At 49.2% G+C, this 24,703-nt stretch overlaps 1 protein-coding gene across 4 annotated transcripts in view; it reads left to right on the top strand.

Annotated features, from left to right (window-relative positions):
* The first annotated feature begins 232 nt into the window (after nucleotides 1-232).
* The window catches only part of NRP2 (neuropilin 2), an 89,140-nt gene continuing 64,669 nt past the window's right edge, over nucleotides 233-24,703 (top strand). For all 4 annotated transcript variants that reach the window (XM_030951805.1, XM_030951804.1, XM_030951808.1 and 1 more), the window contains exons 1-2: nucleotides 233-626; nucleotides 12,281-12,458. In XM_030951805.1, the coding sequence (XP_030807665.1) occupies nucleotides 554-626; nucleotides 12,281-12,458 (251 nt within the window). In that variant the 5' untranslated portion in view covers nucleotides 233-553. The remainder of the gene's footprint in view (nucleotides 627-12,280; nucleotides 12,459-24,703) is intronic.

Raw genomic sequence — 24,703 nt, 5'->3', positions numbered from 1 at the left:
GGCTGGGGCGCGCCCGGCTCCGCGGGACGGCTCCGCGGGGCCACTCCGCGCCCCGCGCTGCCCCGGCCCCCGCGCTGCCCACGGGCGGGGCGGGGCGGGGCGCGGGGCGGCGGGCGGTGCGGTGCGCGGGGCGGTGCGCGGGGCGGTGCGCGGGGGCGGTGCGCGGGCGGGCGGGGGGGGCGCGGGGGCGGCGCCGGCGCTCGGCGCTGACAGCCACATGCCGCCCTGCCTGAAAAGGCTGCGAGGCGCCGGCGGGGAGGGAGAGGAGGCGCAGACGGCGCCCCAGCCCGCACCACCGCCGCCGCGCCCCGGGGGATGCCGAGGCGCCGGCCCCGCGGGTCGCCCTAGGGGAGAGGCGCTCCGCCGGCACCGCCCGCCCCGCAGCCCCGGTGCGGGGAACGCCGCCGCCCCTCGCTGAGCCCCGCCGGAGCTGGTCGCGAGTGGGGCACCCACACGGGGCGCGGCGCGCCCGGCGTAGGGAGGCGAAGCCCGGCCCCGCAGCCTCGGGTCCTGCGTTGTGGGTTTCGTGTTTTTTTGTAATTTGTTCCGGAGGATGGATACGTTTCTTCTCGCCTGGGGATTTCTAGGGCTGTGCTTGCCCGGCTCTGGAGGCACAGCGGAGACAGGTAAGGCGCCCTCAGGAACGGGGGATGTCCCCGTCCGCCCAACTTTCGGGTTCCCGGGCGCGGTCCCGGTCTCACGCATAGATGCTTTGCGTGGGAATAAATTTAGGGAATGCATGAGCGATCGGCCGCGCCACGCAGCTTTCGCAGCACGGGTTTTGGAGGGGCTCATGCGTGCGGCGGGGCGGGGATGGCGCACCCCCGGCAAGGAGCGCAGCGCTTGCAGCCGCGCGGCTCCCAGCGCCCGGCGTGGACGGGCGAGGGGATGGAGCCGCACTGGAAAGTTGCGTGCTGGTTTTTTGGGGAGCTGCGGGGAAGGGAGGGGAAGCGGTGGGGACCAGCCACATGTCGAACACCCGCATCCGAATGTCCGCCGCCCCCGCCGGTTGCAACCTCGGGAAACTTTAGGTGAGAAATTAAAATTGTCTAGCGGGAGCAGGCAGCCGGGGCCGTGCACAGCTGAGAGCGGACGAAGCGCTGCGGCGGCGGCGGCACCCTCAGGAAAGGCTGCCCGCGGTACGTGCGGGACCTGTACGCACTTTGCAAACGCGGGGCTGTCCCGGGACAAGGCGGGTTCATGTATTGGGACGTGAGTGTGTTTTTCTGCTCCTCGCTGAATGGCTAGGCTGGACTGTCAGGAGGGGCAGGGATGAAATCCGTCTTTGCGTTGCTTCGGCATGGAGAGAGGAGTGGGGCAGGCTGACGCTGGGCCCTATGCTCCCCGGCCACTGGGTTTGAATCTCGCTAGTGGGGGCAACAGGGTCCCTATCTGGAGTAGTCTCTGGAGGAAAAGGATTTGCCGTCCAGTGCTCTCTCGGGGCTCCTTCTGTGCTCAGGAGCTGCCTGGCAGAACGGTAGTGCCAAGCCAGCAGCTGCTGAGCTGTGGCTTTGCCTTCCCGTTAGTCGGGGCCTCGGGACATGGCTCAGGGCCCTGAGCTGCGGTCTGACCCGAGCAGCGTTAGATGATGGCAGAGTGCATTCTCCCTTCTCCTGCCCCAGAGCTGTGTGGCCACCCAGCTTCCCCTTGAAAAGGGGAAATGAGAGAGTCTCTGATGCCTGAGAAAATCCCTCTCTTTTGCAGTGCGAAGCACAGACATTGCCGATAAACATTCAGCTGCCGGTTGGCATCACCTCCTTCCTTACGGTTATAAAGGAAAGAAAAAAAAAATCCCATCTTTTGTTCAAGCAGGAAAGCGAATAGGCACTTGATGGGATGAAGAGAAACGGCAGTGTCCTGGGAGGCCCTTGCTGAGTGCAACAGTCTTTTCAGATGAACCCCGTTGCAGAAGCAGTGTCTGATCTCCTGGAGCAGGTTTTGTGCTGTGGCAGATCGGGCTGTAACCTGGGGCCGGCTCCTGAGGGTGCACTGGCCAGTCTGCTTGTGATCTCTGTGGCCGCTGAGCCCGAGTGTGTGCCTGTGTTCGTGTGTTCACCTCCTTCTATCCTGGAGTGAGCTCAGCATCAGGACTGTTAACTAGGAGGAGGTTTGAGCAAACCGTGTCTCTCAGGCCATTCAGGCGCTGTAAGCGGTGTTTATTTGAATGCGGGGTTTTCCCGGCTAAGCAGAGCATCACATGGTGTTGGAACCAGCAAGGAAGTTGACTCTCTGTGGCCGACACCAGCGGTGGTTTGCCGAGACGATGATGTGTGGCTGCAAGTCCGGTCAAATGACTTTATTGCCAGCACAGTGAGCAAAGGTACGGGGTAATGGGATGCAAACCTCGATCAGGCTACACTCAGCTTCAGTAAATTAGCCAGCCTAGTAAGGGAAACATGCCAGAGGTAGATGGATTTATGTTTCAGTCTGGTGTATCTGAAAGCCTTCCCCCATTATGGAAGTCCCTCTTTAGGTTCCCTAAGGGAGGTTAGTAGAGAGGGGAGACGTTTTTAATAGACAATAATATGATAATCCACATGGAAAAAAACCTCATGCAATATTTCTACAGTAAGAGATAAACAGTGCAGCTGCCAATTTGTATGTAGCCAAGCAAACCCTGAGATAACCATGGAGCAGAGTGGGTGGGAGACCCATGAAGATAAATCTGAAGGTTGGATGGCTGTGTGTTTTTCATTTTCCCGTAAAAAGCAATGAAATAAGAAAGTAACAGATTTGAGTGACCCAAGTACTGAGCCGTTCAGATGATGTTTATGCAGCTCTGAGCAAAGCTCACTCTGAAGCCTTCAAAATAGTTTACTTAAAAGCTATTATTTTTAGTAGTGACTTAGGAGATGTAGCAAGGTGGGGAGGGGGACCAAAACAAATTGCTGCCAAGCAAGCGCACGGCCACACATACAAACATGCACACACACACCCACACAAGCACGGAGTGTAGCGCCTTATGCCTGTGTGCTGTTAACTCGGCTCTTACTGGAAACAAAAGCTTTTTTAGACTAGGAATCAGATAGATAGTTGTCAAAGCATCACTGAAAACCACTGATACAAGCTCGGTGGGGGGCTTTGACCCAGGTTAGGATGCTGCATTTTGTTTTCCTAGTTTTACTGCTACAGAAAATCATGGTGTGTGGTGTTTGGAGTGACAGGCATGCATATTGGTCCCAGAAGGCTCTATGGAGGTGTTTCCCATCTCCCTGCCTTGTTCCTTCTGCCCCCCACCCCATCCTCCTTCCCAGTACCTTCTCTGTGTTTGGTACCTTGTGTGTGGCTTTAGAAGGTTAAAAAGAGAAAGCACCCCACTTTGCTGGGCTGGAGAAGGCAGCACTTCCCATCCCGGCAGGCGGGTGGGTTGGTTTCCTAGCAGAAACCTCCAGTGCTGCCAGGCACCAGGGCATGGTGGCCTCGTGCTGCAGATAGCTTGAGAGGAGAAAGCAGCATCCTTCATGGGGTTTAGGAAGCTGTCAGGTTCAGATAAGGCTGGAATCCTATCCTGTGGGACCCCCAGTTGTATTAATAAGGAAAAATTAATTTTTAAGCACTGGGATTGCTGCCAAATTATATGACCTCTGACAGACCAGCTGTGCTAGGAAAATAAATTGTCTGCATCTGAGACCCGTGATCCTATCTGAAATCGAAATAGAAAAAAGTTGTTATTTAGCCATGGTGGTGGGGGCAGATTGCAGCAACCTGAGAGCAAACTGGAAGCTGTTAAACTTGTTCTCCATTGTGTAGTGAAGTCACCACCACCGTGCCCCCATGGAGCCTTGGGAATACAGTTGTCTAATCCGGGAAGTGCGGAGAACTGATGTGCCTGCACACACCCAAGCTGGGGCTGATGGTGTCAGCACAGGGGTGGGGGCAGAAGTGGGTTGTGAACGTTTCCAGCTCCATCCTCACTCTGTAACAGCCCTTTGACACATTTCTAATTATAATACACACACACAGACAAAGAGGTAGCTGGGCTATTTTCGAAATCCCTGTCTACACCCTGGTGGAAACCGCAATACTAGCAACAACATAAATCAGGGCTGTTGCTAACAGTGTTGCACACGGCTTAGCGCTACAGTAGCATGGGTTTAATCACACTCAGAATCAAAGGGTCAGCCTGCTCCCTGCCTGAGCCAAAGCGCAAGCTCGGAAGGCTGGATCCTGAGCCAGGCTTGATGCCTGTGCAGTGAAAAGACACAAACTCAGACACGGAGAAGAGGTTTGTCAGCACGAGGTCAGCCGGCACGGGGCCAAACACTCAAAATCACAACTTGGATCTGTAACCCTTTCTATGTGCAAGTGGTGCCCGTGAATCAGGGAGGACAGCTAGAGTAATACTGGAAGGCTGGGCTCCAGCGACAGCCTTGGTGAGGTGACCTCTTCCCAAGCAGTTTGGGAAAAGGGCTACAAGCAACAGGTTGGCATGCAAAATAGCCTGAAGTATCACTTGCAGGAGTGGATAGCTGTAAGGACTTTCTGTCTGACTGTGTCTCTCCCTGTCTTCATACTTGATGAGTCAAAGAAAATGGGCTCCAGAGATAAAGTACCAGGCTCCAGGTCTTTGAAAACTGCCCTCATTTCTCCCTGTGCATTTGAGACAAAGGCAAGACATCTGCCCAGCTGTTCTGGTGGGTCACCCGGTCGCTGTGAAATGCTGTTTGTGTAGGGCTTGAATGCTTGCCCTTTTCTATGTCCCTTCTAGGAAGATGGTGAAGCCAAAAGGATGCTCTCCTTTTATTCTGCTTATGTTTTATTGAAAGGCTTCTTTGAACCCCCTTTTTTTAAAAGGAACACATGCAGAAAGAGGAAGGAGGAAAACCCCTTCTGCATGTAGACACATGCACTTATAATCTCCCTGATTCCTCCTCTCTCTTCACAGGCACACAGATCTCTACCTTTCGTCTTACGCACAGAGCCACACCAGCCTTGCTGCTGCCACACATGCACACTTCTGCATCCATCCCTTCTCTGTGCTGTCCCTCACAAACCCAGAGCCCCTTGACAACTTTCACCCTCATGCACACCCCAAGCTCACTGCAGCTTTCCTCCCTCCTGTTTGACTGCTGAATATGTGCTCAGCAGGTAACAATGTGTTTAAGACACTCACCAGAATGTGCAATAACTTTGACAGCATGCTCAAATCCAGCTGCTGCTGAGCCTCAGCACCAGCACCAAAGGCTGAAGCCACTGCTTCTCGGCAGTGTGCATGGGGGGACCCATGGCGGGGCTCTCTGAGTGGCTCAGGAGGGGCTGCTCCCCTCCTCTCCCATCAGTGGGGCTCTTTGCAGCCAAGGCACTGCATTGTGCTCTGAGGCTCCAGCAGGGCCTCTGGGAGGGAGGGGCAAGCCAGGGGTGTTGTGAGATTGAGAGGCTCTGCCAGCTGCTGTGGGAAAGAGTCAGGGGTAAACTGCCACTGCCTGATGGGGAAAAAAGGATTCAGTTTCAGAATGGACCCTGACAGATGAGTTCAAAAGGTGTGAGGAAGCTGGGAGGGTGTGGGGGAGATGAGAGATGAGATAAGCTTTTTTTTCTTGTTGGAATTTTTGTAATAATAATACTAATTAGTATTTCAGAGGCATTGAACACCTTTCATCAAGCCTGAAGCTCTTTAGAGAGGAATCCTAGGGGAATCTTTTTTCCATGTGTACAACTAGAAATGTCTCTTGTCTCCATGGCCCTTGAACGAGTTTGTTACTGACAGCATTAATGGGGGTGGCTCAGCAAATTTTCACCATCATATTTTTTCCTCATGTAGCCTATAGGTAGGATGGCAGGCTGCCATGCAGGAAGGTTCAAGCTTCTGTTTCCCTGCCTGCAGTACTGGGGAGTTTTACTCAGAAACTGCCTGACCTACAGCTTGAGGGTCTCCTAAAGCTGCCACCTATTCCTGGGAGATGGCAGTGTGTTTCCATGAGATTTCAAGCCCCTGGGAGCCTAACAGAGAGGCAGGCATGATTTCTCCAAGTTCAAAATGCAGTTATTTGCCTCCCTTGCATGTGTACACACACATTGGCATGCTCCCCAGGATGATTACTGGAGCAGCCAGGAGTTGTAATTCCAGACCCACAGATTATATTTGCAGGCAAGCTGGGAGAATTGTGTGTACACGTCTCTATAGGGAGACTATCACTATTAAGTTGGTTACCCTGTTGGAATTGCATTTGCCTCTGATATAAGATGAAAAAATAATAGTTAGTGAAGGTGGATAAATGGGATATAAAATCTCATCAAATATATAAAAGAGGGGTTGGACAGGATGGACATTTAAAGGTCAGGGTTGTCACTGGCTCAAATGGTACAGAGCGATGTCAGCCCCTGGAAGGCAGCTATTCAGAACCCCAGGGGTAGAAATCAGCTGAACTCCAGTGATTTCAAAGCAAATTACCTGGATTTGCATGCAGGATTTGGCCCTCTCATTTTCCATGGTGAAGCTTGAGTAGATCTCTATTTCAAGGTTTCTACTTAGTTCTTTCGTGGATTAGCATGGGGGAAAAAGTGCGATTATCAGAAGTCTCCAAATCTTCTTTTCTCTCTCTTCCTCCCTCCAACATTCCCTTCCTATTTAAAAATAATTTGTAATTATCTCTTTTTTTGCAAAAGCTCGGAGCTAAAATCTTCCATTTGCTGAGCTTTCTAGTGTTCCCCTTTCACTGCTGTCCAGCGCTATAAAATGAATATATTGCATCCCTTCCCAGTTGCCTTAGGAAGCAGTCAAATGGCTGCATTCCTCAACTGATGGATTGGTGCGTTCCTTTCTTGCTTAAGCCCAGACAGTGTTTTATAAGCTTGTCTCATGACAGGCTTGAGACACTTTGAATTGAACACAATCCTAGTTCAAATCACAAAAGCAGTCTTTAAATTCTACTTCGCTGTGTCTCTACTTTCTAAGTGAAATTTTACTTAAACTGGTAAAATTCCTCAATTAAATGTTCTGGGGACTCTCCCTGATTGTGTGAAGTCTGGGGATGTGGATGTGGGTAGTGCTCCGGAATGAAATGTGCATGTAAGAGCCTTGTGTTGTTTGGGTGTGTTTGTCCATTAATTTTTTCAGGAAGCCTTTGAAGCTTTATCTTGCAATCCAAAGCAAACATGCTTCTGCTAAAATGATCTATGCTACTGGGGATAAAACATCTAATCTTATTAGCTTCCTCTGCACTTTGTCTCTCTCCTTGGCCAATGGTTAAACTGTATGATTTAAGTCTGTTGTGTTTCTGCCTCCTGTGAAAGTTGTGCTCTGTGGTTTGGGGTGAGATCTCCTGCCACGTTAGCTGTGCCCAGCCAGGGTCAGAGCTCGGCAAAGGAGGCAGGATGAGCATTAATGGTAATGAGTCCTTGGCAGAAGAGATGTTTGTCTCCTCCATACCAGGCTTTGGCAAAGTGCTTGGGCACGCGTGGACCTTGAAAAACTCTGAAGAGCTGTGTGATGAACAGAACTGAAACATGGGTTTCCTGCACAAGGGCTTGAGCCAAGTTCAGCAGCTCTGAGAGAAGTGGGTCTTGTATGCCAGCATCTGTATTTTGCTGTGCCGTCAGAGGGTTGACAGGGCAAATCTCCTCTGCTCAGTGCTGAATCCTGGGATGGTGCTGAATCAGTGCTGAATCCTGGGACATGGAAATCATCTGCAGTGGTTGAACGAGAGTGTGAAGTTGGGCTGGAGGGCCTCATGCCAAGAAGAGAAATGACAAGGCTAGGCAGTGCATCTGCCTGCTGTGGATCGCCCACGTCTCTCTGTCCTCAAAGGCTGCTCTTTTCAAGCAGCACAGTCAGTGATGCTGCTGCTGCTTGTAAGGCATCCAGAACACCCTAATTTTTTGTGTGCAGCCCTGAAAGCTATCCCAAAAGTAAACTGACCTCAGCAGGTCAAAACACATGGTAGTGTTGTGCTGGACACTACAAGCTCTGAGAGGCTGTAGTATGTATGTTTGTTGTGAAACGGGCCTCTCTGGTGATGATTATTTTTGTTACAGACAGAGTTGGCTTTAGTTTCTGTGTGGAAGGTCCAACAACAACAGTGAGCCCTGCTCTCCTGGGGTGAGGAAAATCCAGAGGGGTTTAATCGGCAGGAAATTCAAGTAGGAGAATGCCCTGCTCCTGGCCTAAGGTTTCAGCATGTGCCTGATGAGCTGCAGAGCTGAAAACCCCCAAGTATAGGTGAAGGTTCTTGGGGCTTGGCTGTTATTTTTGGGTCCTCTGAGTGATGATTGCTTTTTGTGGCCTGGGGGAGGCAGGAGGAGACTTCATCAGGCTGGGTGTCTCCAGCAGGTCAGGGCACAGAAAGAGGTGTCTGCCTTGTAAAGGGTGAGGAGCTCATCTGCTGACACCCATCTCCATGGGAAACTTTGGAGCTGTGCACTGTACAATGCAGCCTTTGCAGAATTTTGCACCTCATGACCTTCTCCAAGTCTTCTTTTCCTATCCCTGTGGCTCGGTTGTCATCCTCTGGTGTAGTTCCCCTGTTGAGGTGGCCCTGCATGGAGGAGGTTGCAGGGATAATTTGTGTTATGGTGAGCCTTAATGAAAAGAGGGGTCTGCAGATTTCCCAACCCGACCATAAGTCTACTCCAACACTGCCAAGAAGTATTGACTTCTCTAACCTCCCTTGAGTAGCCCTGCTGCTCTCCTGTGGCCTTGCTGTTGGCACAGCACTCCACTGGCCCCTCTACTATGTGGACTGGCAGGGGCCCCAGCAGTTTGCTTTGAATGCCTGCATTTTGCTTACTGAGCAACAGGATGTCCCATACACCTGGCAGACTTGGCTTGTACTTCCGAATTTAATTTTAATTTTATTAAGTGAATTCAGGGCTGGCAAAAGCTGCTGAAGCCCATTAGCTGTGGAACACGTCTTGCTTCCAATGCATACAGACTAAGCAGTAGCCATGCCCCTAACCTTTTCTTTTTTTTTCTTTTGCATGCATCAGTTTGTAAGAATCCATTTACATAGAAGTTTGAGCCTCTACTGTACAAAGCAGGCCATATTTTATACAGAAGGACAGTGGCTGGCATGACTGCTGAGTCAAAACCCCATGCTCATCAGTGGGCATAGTGACAGATTTTTTTGTTCTCATTGCAGATACCTCCTAGATACCTGTGAGTCAAAAGAGAAAAAGCCCAACAGAACATTTACATAGATATTGAAGTAATTTTGCCTTTTCAGATAACTCTAAGAAGCCCTGAGTTCCTGGTATGCTATTGCCCACCATTGCAAGGCGGTGCTGTACTGAAGTAGCCCCATTCCTTTATGTGGATTCCCTGGTAGGAATGAATGAGAGGACAAAATATGTTTCCCTGAGAGCCATAGATAAGCTTTCCTGCAGGTGGGAGACTTTCACTGCTCTAGGAAGATGGTGACATTTTCCTGGTGAAATCTGAACACCTGAGGGATGTGGCTGGTGCTCATATTTGCTTGGGAGGTTCACCTGCTTGTCCTGTTTTGCTGGAGAGGTCTCAGCTGCATGGAGCTGGGCTCCAGCCCCTCTCACTCAGGCTGTCCTCACTGGCACCAACAGTCTAATTTGGGCACCAAGCTGACTTGAAATTAGGATCAAGACTAGGAGTTTCTTTATTTTAGTCCCACTGAACTGCGATGGCGTTGCAAGGCAAAGGAGAAGTTTCAAGGTCAGAGTGGAACTGTGTTTCTGCTCCTGAGTTCATTAGTTGGGGAAGAGCTGACATCTCTGCTCACATGACAGTTCCCCTCCAAGTGGTTGAGCTGCAAGGGCTCACAGGGTGTTCACGGTATCTGGCATGAGTAAGGGGCTAGCAGCTTCTAAGTGGTGGGTGATGTTGGTGGTATCAGCCTAGCGGGTAGCATGTGTGTGAAAGCTGGAGAGACGGGAGGGAATCACGAGGTGTGGAAGGATTGACTGTGTTTTCATTGTTTGGAGACTTTGCCCTTTCCAAGAAAAATAATCTCCAGCTTGAATATTTTTCTTTGCTGGAGCGGGTGGACATGTGTGCAAACGAGGTGTGAATTTTTATGAGAAGGTGTGAAAGTGCGTACATGAGTGAAGTGTGAATTACACGTCTATTTGTACATTGATGTCAACAAGTCCATGAATTTCTTCTTTCCACGTGAATGTCTCTTTCTCTCCCTCCCTCCAAACCCACATAAACACATGTGTGGGCAAATATGCCTTCCTGAGAGAAGATATTTGTGCAAGAATGTAGGTTTGTAAATGTTTGTGTGTTGAGCAATCTCTCCTGTGGAACAAAACCAGATGTTTTTTGGTATTCTCAGCTCTTCATGGCAGTGCTGCGTTTTTTCCCCTCGTATTTTTCAGGATACTTACAGGATTATTTTAAGAAAAAGGGAAGGCTGCAGATCTGCCTTTGGGTGTGTGCGAAGAAAGTTATTTTGAATAATGAATGTGTTAGAGGGCATGAAAAACATGGGGGAAACTGAGTGTTTTTTCACGGCAAAGGAAGCCTCACTGGCCCATGAAGGGCCCTCCTGTTGCCCTTGTTTTTGCACAGGACACGTGCATTTTCTGCAGGCAGCGTGCAGGCAGCAGGTTGTTTGTTCAAAGTGCTTTTTTTCCAGGAAGCATTTCTGCTGAGGGTCCTGCGTGACTCCTGCTGCTTGCCTTGGCTCTGGCAAGAGGGCAGTTTGAGCACAGACTGGGGTGTCACTACTGAGAGCTGGTAGACTTGTGACAGCCTGGCAGGGGACACTCCTGGGACCTGGCAAACTCTATGGCAGAGGAACAGAGCCAGACCCACAGCAAGGGGCTGAGGCCACACAATCTGCACAGCTTTGCTTCTCCTGGGTGGTCCTGGGGCTTTGCAGTGAGTGCTGCTGTGGAGGGAGAGGAACATCCCTCAGGACCAAGGCAGTGGGGAACGTGGTGGAATACACCCTTTGCTCTTGGAGCTGCTGGGATGTGTGGTTACCCTCCTGTATCAAGGGTGATGCTTCTCTGTGCCTTGGCTCCCCTGGGGGTGTGGGTTGTGCTGCAGCTTGCATCTCAGGGCATGCAAATGTGAATCTTGGGAAAAACCAGTTGCGCCCTCCTGCCTGTCCAGGGTCCTCTGGGGCTGTGGGGCTAATCCGACAGTGGGAACATCCCATGAGGGTTTGCATCCCACATTGTACCCTACTGTTTATTGCCAGGGAGGAGAACTTTCTACAGTGTGGGACCGTGGTAACCCTATATGCCTGCCAGCCTGCCCTATGGAGGGACTTAGGGTTTTGTTGGGTTTGCCCATTTTGGTGGGCTTTGTGTGTTTTGCTGGGTATGAAGAGGCAATATTGTTTTCTGGGGGCAGTGTTGCAGCTTGTGGGCCTGCGTGCTGATACAAGGGGGTGGCAGGGGCATAGGGAAAGCAGGACACACAATGGGGGCCATGGAGAAAGGGACTTTGGGATTTGTAGTGCATTATCAACTGACCCCGTGATGCAGATTTTCCTCCCAGCAAGTAATGCAATAATAAATTTGATTTGCAGCATTCATGAGATTAAATGTTTTTTTGATTACAAAATCACCCTCTAGGGCCTGTTCTAGCCCAAAGCTGAGAGAGCTTCCTCTGCTTACCACACAGCCATTGCCAGCCATTTGTGGGCTAGTCCCACAAAACCACCGCTGCTGATTATCTGTGTCTGCAGCTCCAGTGCATGGGTTAGCTTGCAAGTCTGCTGAGATGTGTTTACTGGGGCAGGCAGGTTGGGGAGGGAGAGCACAGTAAAGGGAGAGGGGCTCTCATGGGGTTGCAGGCTGGGGCCAGGAAGGACAGGTACTGTCCTTAGCTCTGCCACACAGTGTGGGTGGGTCTGGGCTCACCAGCATCCCTGACATGCCTCAGTTTCCTTCCCTGGAAACAGCACAGCTTTCTGCCCTCCTGCAGCTGGATTGAATTTGTAGTGTCTAAATTCTGGTGTCTCCTGAGGCAGCTGTGGGAGACTGACACACAACAGCTTGCAAAGGAGGCGAAAGAAGGGATAAAATGAGGCAGCTACAGATGATCTGATATCAATCTGTCTCTTACTTTATGGCTCTGTAATTGCCTTGGCAAGAGCATTCATTTCTCTTCTCTGGTCTGTGTGAAATGTGGTATGTAAGTGTGGCAGGAGGTGGAGGGGAAAGGAGTATGTTTGTTCTGCAGAATAATCCTCCTTGCCCAGAGATTAATATCAATATTAGAGTACCAAAGGGATGTCAATGGGCTGGAGAATGGTCTTTATCAGACCACTCCTATCAGTGGCCCTGGGAGCCCTGCTATGCACACCTGATGCCCAGAACATCTCTCAATGCCTTGTTCCCTTCTGTGTCTCTGCAGCTCAGCCATGCGGGGGTCGCCTGAACTCCAAGGATGCTGGGTACATCACCTCACCAGGGTACCCCAATGACTACCCCTCCCACCAGAACTGTGAATGGGTCATCTACACCCCTGAATCCAACCAGAAGATTATCCTCAACTTCAACCCTCACTTCGAAATCGAAAAACATGACTGCAAGTAAGAGCCTTCCTCTACCTCTCTAGTACATAGTTACCTCCTCTTCCTGCTTTTGCCTAGTGGTATGGGTCTTGTACTTCCTTCCACTTGAAATCAAGCATCACTCTGAGCCCCCACAGTGCTTCATCTCTTTGCCTTTCCAGAGCAATGGTTGCCTGTGAGGTTGTAAGATGCTGCTTTGGACACATAGGATGAGCCTACTCTGCAATAAACCTGTAGTTCTTAACTTGGCCTGATACCACCTGAAAGCAAGATCCAACTGGTTAAAAGGTTAAAAGGCCACTGGTTTTTCTGTGTTGAAGTAGCCTCACTCTTCTTTTAAACCATGCTGGGAGAGCAGAGCAATTTCCTGCTGTGTAACTAGGCAGAGGTATGGCAGAGTGCCCTGTGGCTGGAGACCCAGATTCAGGCCATGTGAGGCTGGAGTGTGGTGGTCTGAGCTGTTTGGGCTGGATCTAACTTCCCATAGTGCTTTTTCTGCTATGTTTGGTAAACTGGGGAGATGGGGTTTTTTGCCTTTTATTCTCTTTTCCTTCTAAGAAAGGACCCAGAAACTAGATGTCTGGGAAAAACAATTAACAACTAGTAAAGAATAATTAAAGGCATCAAAGGGCGCCATAAAAGGCTGAGTTAATAACATGGTCTCAGCAGACATTGAAACCTGTGGGTTTCATCTGGAATCCACAGCCAGCTACAGGGATGCCTGAGTGTGAAGGAGCTTGGGGTCTCCTAAAACAGGCCTGACATAGCAGTCCTGCTCAATACACTGGTCCTGTTGATTAAAAGGGGTTGCATATGGAGAGGGAAATTCTGTTTGTAAAAAAGGACAAAGGAACAGGGGAAGCATTTATGGGGCTGCAGAATCAGTCCTGCGGAGAACAAAGAATTCAGCATGGGTTTGATGATGTACTGAAGGTTATGAAGTGCAGCGCTGGATCCTCAGCTATCATAAATCAGCATAGCTCCTCTAACTCTAATGAAGGTGTGCTGATTGATGTCATTGGGGATCTTGTCACCCCCTACAGATAAAGTCTGGGCTAATAAGGCTTTGAACACCATGAACTCTCCCTGAAGTCACTGTGTGTGCAAGGTGTTTAGCGCTTTGCAGGATCAGGCCTGTGTATAAAGAAGGGAGAAGGTACAGAAAGGCTTAAAGTGGGCATAGATGAACACAACAAGGCCTTGCAGTGGAGGTGAGAATGATAGATGCTATCAGATTTTATTGCTGTTTGCATAGGCTGAACTGCACAGCCTCCTCATAGCTAATGCAGTTGCCCCAAATTCACAGTAATAAAAGCTGTATAGGCCCATATTTGCAGTCTGAAGAGTGTGCCATATGTACTGGCCAGGACAGTGTTGTGTGCAGGGCAGGGATCAAACTGGGCCAGAGGGACTCCAGCTTCTGCCTCTTCAAGGTCCCAGGCAAGCAAAAACACGTTGGTCAGAGAGCTGGAAATCCCCATGGGCACCAGGCTTTTCCGTAGGAAGGTGCCAGTTTTAGCTCTGATCATCTTGTGCAACTTTTGCCATGCTTTGCTGCCTGTGAGAGAGAGCATTGTCTGTCCTAAGCTGCAGGTAGTGTGTTCAGTAGTGTGCTCAGGACTGCCTGAGCTCTGGGGGTGTTGCTTATGCCTTTGCTGCTTTTTGCTTTACTGTTGCAATCTTCTGAGTGGCTGCTGTGTGGTCTCACTATTTCCCTTTTTGTGTGTACATACACAAGGAAGCTTTTCTTAAAGGGAAATAGGATTTATCCACTTGCACTTGAGCTTCTGCTGGCCACAGCTGTGAGCTGAGAGCCAAGCTGACTTAGGGTGCCTGCTCTCTCAAGCCAGCACTGAAGAGGAGTGGGTTTGAAAGAGCTTCGTGGACAGTGCTTGATAGGAAGCATAACAGAACAATAAAAACAGTTCATGATAAACATGGCCAGAAAGAAATGGATAGGAGTGAGATTATTTTAAGTGACCGACCAGGAGGAGGCAAATACAGACACTGTATAAAGCTTGGGCATTAATACATTACATTACATTACAATACATTAATAATAGGTCACCATCTAGTGATAAATCTCACCTGAGTGTCAGAGGGTTTTTTATGAAAAAGCAAGGACCTCATTGCAGCTGCAGGTGTAAACCTTAACAGGAACAGGAGATCAGCATCAAAGACATAGTCTCAGGGCAGAGCCCTCCTTTTGACATCTCATCCTTAATATAGAGCACATTCACATCAAGGTGCCAGGCAGATGGATTCCATGGAGGCACTCACTCTCTGGGCAGACAAGGTCTCCTGCTCTGGTGTTGCTACCTGGCAGCTATTGGAGCAACAATGGGGCCAGTCTGTGCTTCCAGCTGCCAGAGGTAAACACCATAACCCCTTCCTCTGTTGCTTCTTCTTTCAACATTTCATTTTACCTTATTAGGCTAAAGTTTCTCCCTCATAAAGCATAACATTTACATTCCTAAAACCCATTTGAAAGCCTACAAAAATGTCTCCAAAGGTCTTTTTAGTTTTGCTGTGTCCCTCTGGCCTTCCTTGTATCTGCTTTGGATTTCCCTTTGGGACAGGAGGCATTTCCTCCTGTGTTTTGTACTGTGCCTGACACCCTGGGGACCTCTGAGGAAAGGCCAGTGATTTCCCCTCGGCCAGCAGCTGGCTGGAAGGGGCCTGTGAATGTGGTGCTGCCTAGATGCCAGAGCAAGAGCTGCCTGCAGAGAACAGCTTTGGCAGCCTGGAGGGTGGAAGCATCAGCCAGGGATGGATGCCCAAGGTGGCAGACAGAGGTGGCTGCTCAGTGCTGCTTGTTGCTATTGTTTTCTGGAGGCACATCTGGGCTTTTATTTTTCAGATGTGTCCAGCTGCATTAAGTAACTGCACTCTATCACCACCATCATGAAAGGAGTAATTTGGTGTAATTGAAGCCCCAGAACATCTCTCTCTGAGTGCTGTGTCTGTGGTCTGAGGAAGTGTCTTGCTTTGGGAGCACACTAGGTTAAGAAAATTGGCCTCCTCCTGCTGTTGTGGCTGTTCTGCACCAGCAGGGATCCCTGTGGCAGGGAGGGTGGGCATGCTGTGACAGGGAGTAGGGGCCAGGGCCATTGTTTGTGCTGTCCTGCAGCTGTGGGGCCACAGCAGTAATGCCAGAGCCAAAAGGGAAGTTTGATGCTCTGATAAAAGATCTGCCGAGCTATTCAGAAATGATCATTCTAGTGCCTGGCTGTTTGTTCCCGTCTGTGCTGCAAGTGCAGCTGTAGCTCAGGTACTGCACCCCACATCATTGGTATCTGTTCAAGGACCAGGGAAGCGGCATCCAGTGGAAAAGAGCAGGCTGCTGCTGTGGTGAAATGTTTCCAGTTCTGTGTAATATGGGGGTTGCTGGGCACTCTTGTGCATGCTGGGCTTTATTTGGGATCCCAGGAGTGACCTGAACCATTTGCAATAGGTGGGCAACAGGGACAGCTTTTGCAGTCATGTAGCTAAGCTGTCCACTCCTTCTTAATTGCCATTGTGCTGTTCTGTCTGCTCTGCTTGCTTGGAAAATCCAAGTCCAAAACCTCAGCTATGCATGAGTCATTGTGTTTATGACCAACCACCTTTTTGTTCGTGCCACCCTCCCGCTGCTGGTCTTCTCCTTGAACCACTAAAAGCTCCCTCCTGCATTTGGCTACTGACTCTGCCACCCCCAGCCACACTCAGCTGACCCTGCCAGAGAGTTAGGCTGGGCCATGCACATGCAGCAGAGGCACACTCCCTCCAGGCTGCAGTGGACGTGCTCATGCTTCCTCTGCCAGCAGAAGACCTTCCAGCTGAGTCATAACATCTGCTCCAGAGGAACAGTGTTTTAAAAAACCCGACTGGTAGTCAGACCACGGCCAGTGGATTTTTCTGCAGCCACTTCCAGCACACACTCCAACAGGGTTGCAGTCGGTGGGATCCCTGCCTGGGAAGGAGTTAGGGGACCGCTACCGTGGCTCGCAGCCCCCTCTGGTGGCACATGCCAAACGCTGGCTAAAGTTTCTGGAGACAGAGGCTGGGGACTTCCAAATAGGCTGGAGATGGCAAACTGGAAATTGACCTGCAGTCAGGCTCTTCCTCCTGACTTTGCGTCCCACTGTCAAGCCCAGAAGGTTTCAAGAAACAGGAATGGGGGCCACTATCATGAGGAAATTTATGCAGTGGTCACTGTGGCCTCCTAAGTGCCCTAATGGGGCCAAGAGAGTTGAATCATCCTGATGTGTGCTGGGTACAGGGCAGGCATGTCAGGAGGAGACACGTCTGCTCCCAGCTTGAGGGCCAGAGTGAGCCAAGGTTTGGCTGGGGGGACAGCACACTCCTAGCACCCATCTCACAGAGCCCTGCTGGCCAGGGGACACCGGCAGCAACATGCCACAGCACGAAGAGTACAGCTTGGACAGCCAGTGAAGGCCTCTTATGGCAGCATGGCCATCTCCTGAGCATCCAAAAAGCTGGGCACTGGAACAAAACAGCTCTTCATTCTTCCTAGAGAGCCGCAGAGCCACTGGCTCAAATTCCTTTGAGCTGATGTGGCAGGCAGAGCTGCATCCAGACCCAGTAGCCACAGCCAGGCAGGCAGCTGGAGGCTGCTGCATTCAGCCTGCCTCTCTTGCCATCTCCTTCAAACAAGAGTGTAATATTGGGAGAAGCCATCCTTCCATCAGTGCGGGTTAAGGGTAGACAAGGCAGCAATCATGGACAGCTAATTAGTAAATGCTTTGAAAAGTATGCATAAGTAGCTTATTAGCAAACATTTTAGAAACAATGCAGTTCATCTAGTGATTGGCAAAATGCTTAGAGAAGAGAGATACATTTGGAGAACTAGAGAATGACAGGGGTTGGAGGGGTTCTTTGCTAGGATGCAAGGGGAAGTGACTGCATCTCCTGAAGTACTGGGGGAGTTGAGCTTTAACTTTGCAGTGAGGGGAAGTCAAAGACGAGACGTTAAGGAAGGCATTTGCTTGCTCATACATTTGTGGCATGGGTAGCCAGAAGCAACATTTCTAACGTACAGGAAATTATTCAGTCTGGGTAACATGACACTGCAGCTCAACTTGTCTTCAAATGAGCTTCTACTGTTTTTTAACTCCATCCAGCATCTGCTGTATGGTTCATAATTCCCATCAAGCCCGGGTCATTTTCCAAAATGGAGCATCAGTGAAGGGGTTAGCTGTGATGATGAGACCAGCCACATGAGTTAACAGCTCAAGGTTGTTCACATCTCTCTTCTCTGCTTCCCATCTCTGCTTTCTCTGTGGCTGTGCTCCTCTGTGCTTCAGAGCATTTTCCTGGAGGGACAGACCCGATCCAGGCTCTGCAGAAGGTGGTGGCCCCAAATACACTCTCATGGGGTCTCCTATGACCCGCCAGCTCACTAACATCCGGTGCATAGGAGTCAAATCTTGTTTTGCACCTTGCTTCCTGTTGGCATGATGACAAATTCAGGGCCAGCTGGTGACACTGGGAACAATAGGATTAGAGACAGAGACCTCTCCCCCTCCTTCCTGCTGTTGAGGAGGAACTGGTAGTCGTGGTGGTGTACTCGCTTCTTAGTCAGCCTCTCTGTCCAGCAAGGGAAGGAACAGGACCTCACAGCAAGGGAGAGGGAGCCAGCACAGGGCTGGCTGTGGTGACTCCTGATTAAGTGGGTTCAGAATTCAGCTAAAAGTGTCAGAAACATGTGCCTTTTTTGAGCAAGCTCCAGCTCTAAATCCTTTGCATCTTTGCAGACCCTGCTCATTGAAGAGGCAGTAGGATAGGAGTAGAGCAATCCCACTGGAATGCCTGATAACCACAGTGTTGAGGTGCTCCAGCTGTTTCAGCAGAGCCTGAGGCCCTTGACAATCTTTGCAACAGTGCTCCAGCCCACAATGTGACACCAGGCGACACCCTTCACAGAGGCTCATCCCAAACAGGTCTCAGAAGCCTAAAATAAATATCTGTGGGACTAGGACTGTGAGTCTTGGTCACTTCTTTTGTGTTGTACAGAGGGCTTAGCAATGCTCTTCTACATCATGGGTTTGTTGTCTGGATGCAGGAGTTTGAAGGTTTAGTGAATGTAAGGGGAGTTCTAGACTGATATTAAAGAAATGTCCATTTTTTTGTTAAGGACTAGATGCAAAGCTCAGTAAATGAAATGTGAGATTTTACCTTGATTTACATAGGAGCTAGTTTAGCCCTTTAGTGAGCAACTGTGTGATTTAGCTACTTGCAGCCTTTTAAATGGATATAATCCCTGTTGGCAAGGTGTAACAAGGGACTGGCAGACTCCCCAGCAAATATCAGTTCTGGGAGTTGTGAGATTTGGGTTCTTCCCCTTCCCTGCTATTGATTTATTGTTCCTGCCTTGGTGAGTCACTTAAAATTCCCTGTGTTATAAAGAAAAGAAGATCTGGGCATCTGCAGGCATAAAACCCAGTCTAGATAGCAGCAGTGCAAAGCACACTCCCTTCCAAAGGCTGCTGAGCAGCAGCATCACACAGGAGTAGGTCAGAGTGCAGCAGAAGACGACCAGTTTTATTCTCAGTCTTTTCTGGCTGGGTGTGAATTCTGCAATTAAATATGAATGCAAAATAAAAAGAACAGACTGCAAAGAGCAGACTGAAAAACACAAGAAGTTTGTGGTTGCTTTTGGCCAGAGCTTGGCATAGAACATATTTGAAGGAATTGGGGGAGGTTAGGTTTTAGTCTGAGGCAAGTTCTCCATTTCCTTTAAATCAAGCGGCTGCACACCACCATTGAATGGCATGGTAATAATATGTTGCAAACCACAGTCTGGTGATCCTGGAATTCCTTATAAGTTAATAGCAGTCATGGTCCACTAATCACAGCTAGGATGTTTTAAGCAACTGTCTTTGATATATTAGTTCAAATACACCATAGAAAGCCTTCCTTATGCTGGCTTAGTGAGTAGATCAGTAGGTCATTAGAAAGAGTGAATAACCTAGGGATTTTCTGTTGGTTTCTCACCCCACCCCACTGCTAATCCCAAGGAATTCTTGAGATCTACATGCAGCCTTAGTGAGCAACCACAGTACTGTGGTGTGGTGTGGTGTGGTTTTTAAGTAATATTGGGTCAGACATGGAGATATTATTGTTTAATGAATTCCTAGAAGCAGAGCCTGAAGCAGTGGGGTCTGACAGCAGAAATCCTCTGCCAAACACTTCATTCTGTTACAAATGGCACAGAAACTAGCAGGGCGGCTGCTCGTGTTATGTGACTGCCCCCACCTTCTTGCAGCAGTACAGAAGATAGTGTGTGAGGAATCTTTTAGAGGCGGAGCTATGCTTTCCTGAGACAGGCAGTACTCATCCACTGGTGACGGGAGAGCCCCTGTTCTCAGCCCCGTGCCTGCTGAGGCCATGCTGCATGCAGGGTGTTTGCATGGGAAGTGCTCCACGTGTTAGAAACCTCCAGGGAAACCTCAGAGCTGGGGTTGTTGATGGATGTCCAACAAGGAGAAGTGCCCCCCCTCTCCACCGGCAGCACGAGAGTTTGAGGCATGTGCTCAGCTTCCTTCCTCTTCTGTGAGTGTTGTGTGAGGTTTCATTTACATTGTTATTTTGCAGTGAGAAGGAAGGTGTAATGACAGTCTCTTTGGTAATACCAATGTTTGGCTGTTAATCATGGGTGGGAATAAGGTCTGGGATCTCCATCAGCAGAGGTGACTGACTCACCATTGATCTATGCTCACTGCATCTTGTTGTAGTTTTTTGACCCATTTGATTTCTTAGGTTTTCTTTTGTGAAAGCCCTCTGATTTTTCTGCCATTCCGGAGCAAAACATCCCTCTGTCTTTAAATATGGCAGATGGGGATTTCTTCAGATGTCCAACAACTCAATTGAAGGAGACCTCAGGAGACCTCTCCCCTTCCCTGTCCCCCTTCTCAGCCTGTCTTTTCATCTGCAATCTGGAGATGTAAGGGCTATAGTAATAGAGTGTCAGAGGAAGTAATTGATTCATCACACGCCAAGAGAGGAGTCTGTTGCCTTCAGTGTCAATGGAGCTGAACCAGAGCCTGGAAGGGTGAGGGAGGCTTGTAAACACTCCATGGCTGAGCTGGCAGGACAAAGCAGACACACTGCCACGGCTGAACGGGAGGGTGACACAAGGGTTGCTTGAAAGAAAATCTTTCTGAACAAAGCAGTGTCAGGGTCCTTGTTTGTGGGAGAAACAGGGACAGCCCTATCCCCCTGCTCCCAGAGCACCTTAAGGAGAAAAGGTACCTACCAGCCTCATGCAGCATCCCATTCCCTCGCCTCTGTCTCCCTCTTCTATCTTGATGTGGCTGCCCTTCTGACCTGCTGTCCTGGGCTGGGCTGAGCTCACCTCAGGGGTACCAACCAGCCCCTGACAGCAGCTAATTCCTCCCACACCCCCAGATAGTCGTGCTGTCAAAGAGAGCCGTGTGGGAGGTCACCGCTGCTGCCAATGCACAGTGAGGTGTGGCACGTGTGTGGCACAGCACTCGCCCTCGCTCAGGCATTGATGTGCTCAGACTTGGCACCGTTTGGTTCAGATGGCTATTGAGCTGCAATGCCCATATTGTGAGGAGAGAAGGGGGTAGGAGATGCTGTGCTGTGCAGTAAGCAAGGAGGGATCAGGCAGATTTGGTGCACTGTTTGCCTCAGAAACAGCTCTTACTACAAGCTGGCACAGCCACTGTGGGAATGCCCAAATAGTGGAGGCTGCAGGCCAGTCTTGGCAGCAAAGCTTTTCTCACTTGTGCATCAGCTAAGGCAGGATCTGGGCTGTGAACAGGCTGTGTCTGAGAAAACGCGGGGTCAGAAAGTCATGCTATGGTAGGCCAGTCCCTGGATGACCATCCATCATTAATGAGGGATGTAGACAGCCAGGAGGGTGAGGGTGGGCTGGTCAGGGCTCTGTTCTTACAACCTCCTTTATACAATTGGTGCTTAACGAGGTGTTTATTTCAGTTTTGTGCTGAAAAAAAGCCAGTGCAAATGAGTGATAGTGGAAAGTCTAGCTACCAAGCTCTGATCCCCGTCTGATCCCAGTTTTTACTCTTTCCTTTTGCTTTTCACTGCATGTTGTGTCTAAGGCCATGATGACACTGCACCAGCAAGGTGTGATGGGACATCACTCCCTCCTCTGGGACTAGGCTGGCACAGGAGGCCATGTGAGTGTTCCCTAATCCTCATCAGCACCCTACAACTTGGACAGCCTGACCTAAGCTCGTCCCCACCTATTGCTTGGGCTGTCAGGCACTGGATCCCATCAGAAAAGGGAAATCTGTACCCCCACTGCAAAGAGATCAAAGTGAGCATTTGCCCTTGCCTTCTGCCTGCTCTGCTGCTTTTCGGCAGTAAATTTTCTTTTGTGGTTGTTATCTTTTATTATATTTATTTTTTTCTTTCTGTTAGTGATCAAGTGCCTGTGAGTGGTGACAGTAAAATGACATAGAAACCAAAGTCTAATTTTTTCCACAGATGGATTGTAGCAGAAGGAGAAAAGTGCAAATGCATTTTCTCAAGTGTCCTGCGTTTTGGGGTATGAAAGGGTTGTGAGTTGCTTCAGTTCCCTTAGAGCAGCAACAGAAGGCAGAATGCCATGGAAAGGGGGCTTATTCTGAGCATGCTTTATATATTTTATTCCTGATTTCATCATGATTCTCCCCTCGCCAGTGAACACCAAAGACATCTTGCAACAAAAGACCCCTGTAGCTAAAAATAGAAGAGTGAGGAATTTATAGAGATGGTTTTGGAGACAGAAATAAAATTAAACAGCCATGTGTAACTCCTGAACAACAGCCTGCAGAAAACCCCCTAAGTGCACATTAGCACATCTCTTTTCTTATATAACGGTCGGTTTTCCAGACACGCCCCAGATGAGAGCAGGTCTCCGCTCCAAGGCCCTTTCCGCAGCACAGCTTGAGGGAGGCACCTGGGATGAGCGGCACAGCACGGCGGAGCCTTTGCTCTCCAGTCTCAGGGGAGGGCAGCAGCATGCCAGGAGCTGAAATTCCCTCCTGAGTCAGAACTTGCCTCAGGAGCACTTTGCAGTTAGGTTTTATTCCTCCCTTTGCACGAAGTATTTTGGCTGCTTTCCCCCGCCTAGCCCCCCGCATAAGTTAGCAGTAACTGCAGAAAGCCTCTTCCCATCCACAGTGCTTATAGTGGATGAAAACAACAACCCGAAGGGTAAAAAATAGAGCCTCTTTATAGTTTCCATTTTTTGTCTTCAAGGGATTTTTGAAGAAGTTTTCCAATCTGATAGGGTCATTTTCTCTCCTTCTCTATTTTTTCTTTTTCCCTCCCTCTTTCCTTTTTAAATTTTTTTTCTTTCCCTTTAACTGGATAACTGGATTTTTTTTCATTTCTCAGAAATTCTGGTCAGATTTTTTGAGGAGATAAGAAAATAATCCAAAGCACAGTAGAATGATTACAAACCCCCACAATACTGTGATTACACAAGATGTAATTGGATGCAACAAATTCAAAACAAACTTCTGAGAAATCCTAAGCAGTTTTGCCTGTGCCACCGCCCCCCACTCCCCCCACAACAGTCTAGCTCTCCCCCTGCTGCCATTGGGTTTTTGCCATTTTAGTCACTGAAATCCAGTGAAATCCCTTCAGATTCAGAGCAATTATAGCCCATTTCTCTCTGTTGTTGCCAGAGTCAGTTATTTCCATAAGGGCAAAACAAGGGCAAGCTCTGTGAGCATCTTTTGCCTCAGCATAGGCAAAAATGTCCCCAAAAGGTTCAGACTGAGATCAGATTCATCTCTGCATTGTTCAGACACCCAAAGCCCAGGTCTAGTCAGTAAGAGTGATTTAAAATACTTCTGTTGTCAGTGCAGAAGAACAATTAAACCTAATCCAAGCTGGGTGTGAGAAATCTGCTTCCACTGAGAGTAGAGGACATTTCATTGGCTAAACCTAGATGTGGTACAGGCTTTTTAGTTCTGTGCACAAATCCGTATCAGAGCCTGTGTCTATGAGGACTGATTCTCTTCTCACACCAGGATAAATTAGGAGTGATTACCCTTAAAATGATGAGTTACACATGTGTAAAACTAGTTCAAGTCAAAGGAGAATCCAATTCATCTGCTGTATTTATAATTAATTACTCTGATTAAGGGCTGGCAGCTAAGATCAAACTTCATTGCTCTTGTTTCATCAGACAACAGTGGTGCTTGCCTCTGCTATCATGACTGTAAAAAAAAATCGTTTAAAAGTCCTCAGTAGCTTCTAGAACAATTTAACCTTCGAAGGGCATGTCCTGCAGTTGCTCAAGATTGTGTAAACATCACAGAAAAGTTTTTTTTGTCTTTCGCAATGTAACCACCCATGAAATAAGGATTTGGTTGGAAGGTGGCATACAAAAGAGCATGAAGATGGGTGATGACACAGAAAAATCTACTAAGCCAGCTAGCACATAATGGACATCAATTCTAGCTGCCTCTTGATTGCACAAGCACAGAGATGCTGGTTCACCATTTCTTAACTATCTCTATACTACTACTGCTATTTAGTTTCTAAGAAACTGTCTGTTCTTAGAGAACGTTCATAAAACCTCATGCTTTTTATAATTTCTGAGAAATAAACCTCCCACCACCTTTTCAAAGGAGGAACAATTGCATTTACTAGCTGCCATTGTGGCTAAGCACAGGCCTTGGCCAGCTACCTGCAGAATATTAACACCTGCTGAATTTCACTGTAATTGCAGTTTCTCTTCCTCTCTTCAGCAGATGCATTCAAGACACAATGACATATGGTTCAAGCAGATCAGAGGTCTTGAAGGCTCAAGTCAGCCCTGGGCATTCCCAAATTTAGGGTTGTTGGCATGCAGTCTGTACCTATTTGTCTCCCTGTCTATCTAGGCCAGATTTCTCCAATAGAATATAATCTCTCCAGTCAAGACTGGCTTCTATTCTTGGCCGTACTGCAAACTTCCTGTGTGACCTTGGGGCAGAAGGCTCCTCTCTGCCTTCCTACCTCCCAGGGTCTCGTGAGAATCCCATCATTACTGTTTGCCAGCTGCAGTCATGAGCCCCATGGAAACGCCTATAAATAATAGCTCCAAATTAAACATTGGGGAGGTTCAAGTTAGACCCTTGCCTCTCTCTCCAGTCCTGGCAAGCACTGGAAATGGGGCTTTGCTGAGTGCAAGCCCTCACCTACTTCAAATTATAGCTCTAGAGAGAGACAGAGAAAGCTGCCAGCTAGGTCAGAGCTTGGCCAGTCCTCCTTAGGCTTTGAAGCAAGGCTTGCAC

The sequence above is a fragment of the Camarhynchus parvulus genome, chromosome 7 (assembly GCF_901933205.1).
Source record: "Camarhynchus parvulus chromosome 7, STF_HiC, whole genome shotgun sequence".
Classification (NCBI taxonomy): Eukaryota; Metazoa; Chordata; class Aves; order Passeriformes; family Thraupidae; genus Camarhynchus; species Camarhynchus parvulus.
The sequence above is the reverse complement of the archived record's forward strand: the minus strand, read 5'-3'. Positions and strand labels throughout refer to the sequence as shown.